The sequence below is a fragment of the Mus caroli genome, chromosome 1 (assembly GCF_900094665.2).
Source record: "Mus caroli chromosome 1, CAROLI_EIJ_v1.1, whole genome shotgun sequence".
Taxonomy (NCBI): domain Eukaryota; kingdom Metazoa; phylum Chordata; class Mammalia; order Rodentia; family Muridae; genus Mus; species Mus caroli.
In genome coordinates, this window is record NC_034570.1 from 54,893,518 (window position 1) to 54,902,267 (window position 8,750).

General features: G+C 41.2%; 1 protein-coding gene across 1 annotated transcript in view; it reads left to right on the top strand.

Moving 5' to 3' along the window:
* Cd28 (CD28 molecule) overlaps positions 1 to 5,047 on the top strand; it is a 28,015-nt gene extending 22,968 nt beyond the window's left edge. Inside the window, exon 4 of the mRNA XM_021171822.2 lies at positions 1,382 to 5,047. Coding sequence (XP_021027481.1) covers positions 1,382 to 1,510 — 129 coding nt within the window. The 3' untranslated portion in view covers positions 1,511 to 5,047. The remainder of the gene's footprint in view (positions 1 to 1,381) is intronic.
* The last annotated feature ends 3,703 nt before the right edge of the window (positions 5,048 to 8,750 follow it).

Below are 8,750 nucleotides of genomic sequence, written 5' to 3' on the forward strand. Positions count from 1 at the left end.
GTTGTTTTGGTTTGTTTGTTTTTGTTTTGTTTTTAACATGCTTTTTGCCAGTATGTACCACAATGTGTAGGTAATGTGTATTTAGGTAGCATATCTGCCTTTAAATCTGCATTCTTGACCATTTTAGTACATTGCTTATGTGTGCCCTGTGTGTGGCTACTTTGTCTAGGAAACAAGGCAGAGGTAGGAGGAAAGGCAAAGGGTAGAGTGGCCTTGAAGTCATGCATCTTTAATGGGCATTGGTTGGTGAGGGACACAGATACACAGACACAAGGGGTGGGTGTTTTATGCATATACATTGTGAGAGTGCACATGAACACCATAGGTTTTGGACTTGATCCCCAGCTATTTCCATCCCATTGGTTAAGAATCAGCTAAACCCACTGTCTGATAATAGTGTTGGGGTAAGCATGGGAGCTGATTGTAACAGATTTTCTTTATCTTTGTGTGTAGCTTGGAGAACCTCAAAGTTACAACACCCTTCTTACTGAGGCCTTTCTTTAAGCTATGGTTTCACTGGAGGATCCACAGGCAAGGGTTGGCAAAGGAGACCCTAAAAGCTAGCCTCCGTACTGAAAACTGCTTGCCTGGATAGTATTCCCAGCAGTCTTTGTTTACTTTGAGGCCTTGGCATGTAGCTGTGAAAAGGAGGCCAAGGCTGTCCTCAACCACTCATTATCAATCCAGGAACACCGGTCCCTCACACCTATTTTTTATACTTATCACATCTGACTTGTCTGCTTAGAAGAAGGCTTTGTGTTTTAATAGCAGAGAATCCCGACCCTGCAATCCACATGGCTTTAAGCTTTTGACAACTATGCAAACACTACCATCACGTTGATCTAGCAATGATGCCCTAGACCACAGTCATAAAAAACACGGCCAAGATGCAAAGTGATTTTACCTCTAGTTCCAGGCTTAGTATCATTCCTCTTTCTCTGCTCCTGGTAGAATTTGGTGGTTTGTTTGTTTATTTTTTTTGTCTTGTTGTTGTTGTTTAACTACAGAAAAATAGCTTACTTAATGAATGGTTAAAGTGGGAGTGTTTAATCTAGCCAAAGACTAAAGGCTTTCTATTGCGTTTACATATCAATAGTGAATATGTTCTAAAACACGTTCTCGGGCTTCGGATTAGATGACAACATTGAGAATAAAGGATGCATTTCTATAAAACAATTTCCTTTAGAGTTTTAGTAGAGCTGTTGGTAGTCAGGCTTTGATTAGTCATTATCCTAGTCCAAGGTGCACAAAAAGGCTCCTCGGGGTCATTTGACAGCTGATGATCTGCGTAATTATCCCTAAAGTCTTAGAACCCCTCCAATAATACCTCCTCTAAGTCCTTCCATATTGACCTTTTTCTTTTTTCATTTTTTCCCCCTAGACAAATAGTAGAAGGAACAGACTCCTTCAAAGTGACTACATGAACATGACTCCCCGGAGGCCTGGGCTCACTCGCAAGCCTTACCAGCCCTACGCCCCTGCCAGAGACTTTGCAGCATACCGCCCCTGACAGGGACCCCTATCCAGAAGCCCGCCGGCTGGTACCCGTCTACCTGCTCACCATCACTGCTCTGGATAGGAAAGGACAGCCTCATCTTCAGCCGGCCACTTTGGACCTCTACTGGGCCACCAATGCCAACTATTTTAGAGTGTCTGGATCTAACGTCATGATCATCTTGAGACTCTGGAATGAATGACAGAAACTTCTATGGCAGGATAAAGTCTGTGTGGCTTGACCCAAACTCAAGCTTGATACATTTATTGACTTGATTGGGGAAGTTAGAGTAGAGCAATCAAAAGGATCATTCATTCAGCCTTGGAAAGTCAATTTGCAGGCTCCTGGATGAGCCCTGCCCCTTTTTCACTTGCCAGCACATTTCAGTCATGTGATGTGATAGCCAAAGATGTTTTAGACAGAGAAGAAAGGATAGAAAAACCTTCTCTTTGGCTAAGTTGGTGTTTGGGGTGGGGGTAGGTTAGAGTATAGTACTTAACTATTTGAAAAATGATGAAAACACTTTTTTCACTCATGAAATGAGCCACTTAGCTCCTAAATAGTGTTTTCCTGTTAGTTTAGAAAGTTGTGGACATATTTTTTAATGATTTCTGACCATTTTTAATCACATTGACTCATGGAATGGCCCCAAAGCACTCCCAGGGCTTCTTTCCTCATTCCCTGTCATGGGAACTCAGTATTATTAATAGTCACAACATGATTTCAGAACTAGATAGCCCTCCCACACCAAGAAGAATGTGAGAGGAAGTAAGGTCACTTTATGTAAAAAAAATACATACACATATATATGTATACATACATACCTATATGCACACACACACACACACACACACACACAAAATGCTATGAAGAGTTATCTGTTTAGTAGCCTGTTATAGTCAAATCATTTAAGTTTCAACTTCTTACAGTTGGGCCACTTGTTGTCCTTTGTAGATGGATATCTGAAATTGTGTCTATATAGTGCTAGTCATGATACTGTGAACAAAAAGGGTTGTGTTAGTATTTGTCAGGGTGGTAAGGATGCATTCCAGGGAGCTTCCTCTGAGGAAGGGAATGAGGTCATTCTTGCCATGTATGAAAGACATAGATGTTTTCCAGAAGGCACCATAGGGAGCCCCAGTATAAGTTCCTTTAGATTCTAAAGTTTAGAGGGATTTTATATGTCCTAGGACTCAGGACTCCAGAAGTTTGTGGGCTCAGCTGCTTCATACCATGGGGATTCATTGACATGAACAATTATTTTGGAATGTGTCTTTAGGGACGACATCAAAGTTCTCAAGTACCTACAAGACCTGATACTGGAATGAAGGTGGACTTTCTTTTTTGCTTCCAGTTCGGATCAACTGGAATGTATCTGGGGACCTTGAAGAACGGCTGTCCAGCTGTCTTCACCATTTGTATAGTGTTTTGAATTATTCAGAGGTTTTAAAGGCTAAAAAACCATTTCATTATGAGTTAAATGGCCTCAGGCAAGTCACTGCTCATCCAAGTCTATGACTCCTCAACTGTAAGATGGCCATACTGAAACTTGCTAAGATCCTCTGGCCTCTGCCTCCCAAGAGTTGGAATCTCAGGAGTGCACAATCATGACCCAAACTCATGAGAATCTCTCAGCTTCAATAACTTTCCAGCTAATTGGAATATCTTGTAATCAAACATGAGGCATTTCCCCTCCCCCCACTGTTTTTGTATATAAAGAGATCTTTAAACTTTTTTTTTTTTTTAAATATGAGGGGTAAGAAGAGAAGGAATCTTTTAATTCTAGACAGAAGATATTGTGCTTTGGCTTTTTTTTTTAAATGGCTTTCATTCTGTGCCTTTAATTAAACCAGAGAAGGCCAAGATTAGCCCTACTTGTGTGATAAAAGAATGCTGGCCCTTGTGATTGCAGTCAGCCTCTTGACACACAGAGTTCTTGAATCTAAGTTATAAAATTATATTTTAAAATGACAGAGCTGGAGAATTTATAGAAAGGGTCATAGCAAATAACAAACCATTTTTTCTTAAACGGAAAGATTTGGTCTTTGGCAATCAATAACTTTGTTTTCTAACTGGAAAAGGAGGTTTACTGGAGATGAATCACACCTGAGAGTTTTCATACCTCCTCTGAGCACAACCGAAACATAGGTGTCCAAAGCCGTTTGCTCTCGGTATGAACCAACAGGCGGGTTAACAACACTGGGTCAGAGTAAAGCTTTTGCAGTTTCAGATGTAGTGCGTATGAAAAAACTATGTCACTTGCTGCTATTGTTGTAAGAGTCTAAGAACTAAAGGTGTGCCTGTAAGTTCTAATTATGAGCTCACCTCTTTGGGACCGACCATGCCACTTTTAATGAGATCTGGTGTACCTTATAGCTACACCCAATGATAAAATTACCACACTAGCACGTGCCTGTGTTTAAACTCGTGCTTTAATGTTTTTCTTAGGACAGGTATGCACCCCCTTTGCAGTGAGTTGGGAGAGATTTTGAAAAAGTGTATGACAAACATTTTTAACACCTTTGGTTTCCTCTCTCTGTGTCTGTCTCTCTTTCTCTCCTGTGCATATGTATCCCTCCCCCACTTCTCTGTCTCTTCTTCTCTCCCTCTCTCTGTCTTTTTCTGTGTGTCTCTCTGTCTCTGTGTATCTCTCTGTCTGTCTTTCTCTCTCTCTGCAGATTTTCAAACGTTGTTTTTCTTTGGAAGAAATACAAGCTGTGGTTGGTTTGCTAGGCGTCAGCAGCAGTTTATCAGTAGGCTAATGTTTTATCTCTTGGAGATTTCAGTCTGGGTTTACCCAATGTATTCTCTGTGATGTGACTGCTGGGGACAGATTTAACTTGATTGAGCCTTCAGTCATTTAGGTCTTCAATCATTTAGTCAACTGAGTGAGCCACTAATCTGCATGGCTATTTTAATATGCATACTGATGGTCAAATGGATGTCTGATCTCTCATCCCAGCTTTCTGTACTACCATATGGGAACTATATGTAACTTGTATACTCACCTGAATATGTTAAATTCAACTACATGGTGAGATGGACCAGAAATCGCAATGTTCATGTCCATATAGCTACCATTAACCCAAGTTAAGCACAGTAGTGTGGGTTCTCTCAGGACTTGTGAATGAGTTTATGCTCTCTACAAAGACAGGTAAAGCTTAAATCTCTCTTGCACTGTTATGTTTATGCAAATATCAAAAGCCTGTTCCTGTACCAGGGACTTAACACATTCTATTCATACTATTTTCCCTGTCTACAATGTTATTCCATAGATATGTACTTGGTTTGCTCTTACTTCCTTGACATATTTGCCCCAATGCCACCTTCAACTGTAGTTAATTACCTCTACAACCTGTCTCCATGCCTTGTTTTATTTTCTCTATATCTCTATTAGTAGATATTTTTCTTATTTATTGGTTTATTGCCTGTTTTTTTTTCCTACACCGGATCTCCAAAGGGAAAGAACTCCATTTGCTTTGATTTTATTGCTGTATCCCCAGTGCCTAGAATAATGCTTAGCCTGCAATAAATATTTATTCATTGACTAGATGGATTTCATGTGGGTTTATGAGTTAGTGGCAAATCTGAATGATCTGCTCATACTCCGAGAAGGAAGCCGAATCACTTCTGTTTTCCACTTCCTATTAGAGACAGAAGAGGTAAAGCAGACACAGAGAAATCTTGTAGAACGACATATCATTGATACAAGTTCATTTACAGCTTAGACATTTCCGTGCATCCTGAAAGATGAATACAGTTGGAGTCATTCTAAAAATGTTATTCTAAAAACAGCCAATTAGGAATAGGTTGATTTTCCATTTAAAGTTCTCAAGTTCTCTCTCAATAGATTCTTGACATCCTTTTTGGTTTTTTGGAACCTTTTTTTTTTAAGTTGTTATTGGGGCTGAAGAGATGTCCCTGTCATTTAGAGCATGACATGGGCTATTTTTCCAGAGGTCCCAGGTTTGTTTCCCAGCACCCATATTTGATGCTCTCTTTTGATTTCTATGGCCACCAGATGCTTATGTGATCCAACAGACATTCATTTAGGCAAAACACACACATAAAAATAAATAAAAATAACATATTTGTTGACAATTTCATGCATTTGTTCGATGTATCTGATAATACCCATACCCAGCTCCTGGCCACCATGGCCCTGAGCAGTCCCCAACACACATCCCCCTCTTGTTTTCAGGTCCTCCTCTTTCTTTTCCTTTTCTTTTCATTTTGGTAACCCACCTAATCCAGTTAGTGCTACTTGCTGGAATGTGTACCAGTCATGGTGGCTTGACCTTATACAGGTCTTGTACAAGTATCCATGGCTCCTGTAAGTTCATAGTACAATGGCTATGCAGTGGCTGTGGCATATCTAGAAGACAGCACTTCACAGCATGCTACGCTCTCTGGCTCTGACATTCTGTCAGTTCCCTCTTCCATGATGCCCCCTGAACTTTGTGGGAAAGGTTGCTTGCTACAGATCCCCATTTAGGGCTGAAGAACACACAAAAGTCACTCATTCTCACCAATCTGTCCAGTTTCTGCCTAGTGCAGAAAAGAGGCATATTTGGCCAAGGCTGAGAGCAGCACTTACCTATGGATATAAAAAAGAAATATTTAGAAGGAAGTCTTACCTGTCTATTCAGTAAAACAATAGCAGTGGGTTCCCTATTATGACCTATGACTTATGAACCATGAGCCACGGACTTTTGACCAGGTTCACAGTATCAGGCATCAATTCCTTCCTATAGAGTAGGACTCAAATCTAATCAGAAAGTGACTGGTTAACCTATAACCTTCCTGTCACCATTGTATCTGCGAGCATATCTTCTCTGTCAGGTTGATATTGTAGCCTCCAGGGACCAGTTCTTGGTGGCATTGTTTATAACCCCACCCCACCCCTCAGTGGCCAGTAAAGCACCTCTCGGCACTATGAAAGTTAACCAGCAGGAAAGAAATTCTCAGGCCATTTCTACCTTGACTTCTCTGTTCTGTAATCAAAGTCTGTTGTATCTTGAGCAACAGGGCTTTACCATGCAGTTAAGGTGGGCAACCAGGACAACAGCATCTTATGCTGCCTTGCGGGCCTCCGCAGTCTCCATGACATATCCCATGCCTGGCATTGAGAGTTTTTCATTTAAAACCCATGTTTCTGAGGGAAGCATTTTGTCAATGCTTTAAACCCATCTTTAGCTTATGGTTTCTGAAAATATGGCTTTTGTAGTTAAAAACTCACCCTACAGCTGAAATACTGCTCTTCTCTGTGGAGTGATTTTGTTCCAGTGAAGTCTAGAAATGCTTTGTTAGCTCTGATCCAAAAAGATCTCAAACAATGGTCAGGACAGGAAATGTCAGTCTCTTTACCTGTATTGCTCATGGTGTAAGTGGGTGCTTGAAAAGCTTGCAACAACTTCAGCCAAAGAGAAGAGCAAACAAGCAAAATACATGGCATTGGGAGCAAGCTGAAAATTTATACCATACTAGTATTTAACACACATATCAGCAGACAGTGGTGGGGGGGAGGGGGCGGCGCAAAAGAATCCTGTGTGTGGAGGAGACACTTGAGCCACAGACAGAGCTTGTCTGATACTTGGTAATCCATGTAGCTGTTTCTATTTGGCCTTAAGTTTTCCTTTGCAGAGGACCTGGAGTAAACAAGGTACACAATGAACTCATTTCTAAACTCACTCTTTGTTTTGTTGAAACGAGACTTGTTGAGTTTAGTAAATGTAGAGAAAGCTTGAAAAAGATGAGCTCACATCCAGGCTACTACTTAAGAAAGTCTGGAATCAGCTAGTCTCGTGGATGTTTCAACAGGGAAATCAGATCAAACTGGAAAGGTACCAGATTGATAGATGGAAAAACCTCTGCACAGATCTCAGTAAGGATGTGTTTATTGTACTAATGGAAAATTATTATAACCCGTTAAAAAGTTCAGGTACCTCCAGACTCATCCTCAAGGTATAACACAAGGCAAATTCTATGACATCACCAGACAGGCCCCTCTATCATGCCTGAACCACACACATGTGCGAATTTACAATCAACAAACAACAGCCTTTAGTTCATTTTGTAGGAGATTCAGCCCAGGGCTCCATCTAGGCAAGTACACAAACAACTGAGCTGCATCCCCAGCCCAGGGTAGTTCCCTTTTCAGTGGGGAGAGCCATGTGTGTATATATCTTTGTGTATGTGCGTGTGTGTGTGTGTGTGTGTGTGTGTGCATAAGCACATGTGTGTGCATGTACATGCTGATGTTGGATATTTTCGCTATCATTCTGCACTGTACTTTTTGAGACAGACTTTCTCACTGAATGTAGGACTCATGCCAGTGAGCTGCAGTAAGCTCCTGCCTCCACCTTCCCAGGTCTAGTACGTCAGGTGAGCCCCACAAAGCCTAACTCTTTATGTGACTGCTTGGAATGGATCCGAACTTAGATCCTTATGCGACATGTCCCTTACTGACTGAGCCACCTCCCTAGACCCACATTCCTATTTAAGCAGTATCTTTTGTCATCTCTTGTTATATCTGGAACAGAGATGATAGATAGTTGAGACAAATCAAAGAAACTCCTGGGTTCATTGCAACAGAAATCTGACCCCCACAGTAAAAGGCAGCTACAGATGGTCTGGGAACCACCTTAGAAACCTGCTGATAGTGTGCTCTATGTTCTCCTCAACTGAGCCTCCATTGTTGTGCTGGCAGTGGTACTCAGGATCTTGGCTTTTGAGAAATACATCTGAGAGATTGGACCTCCTTATGTTTTCCCATCTGACATCCTGAAAGTAGGGTGTGTGTGGGTTTTTTTTTTTTGGTTTTGGTTTTGGGTTTTTGTTTTTTTGAATCATAGGTTTATGGTTCTTAAAACTGTAGACTACTGTCCAGAGCAGAATGTGAAACACTAGCTTAAGTGCCTTTTGTGCATTTCAGGGTTGACATTGGACCCAATGCTTGAAACTACTTGCATTGAAAGTCTGTGTGTCCAAGCATATGTCAGACTTTCTGAGCTGACCTCACTCTTGGGGCAAAATCAAGGATCAGAATGTGTGCTTCCCAAAGGCCATGCCCTATGTCATTTGCCCACTTAAACTCTGTGAAAGGATTGGAAGGGCTACAAACTCAAGGGGATAACAAGTTGTAAAGGATAGCCTGGATTCCACTCATACTTCATTATGTAAAGGCATCTCAATGACAGATAGTCTCCTTTGTCTCCAAAGGGCGAGCTGTGAACTGGGTGGAAATGTCAGTTGA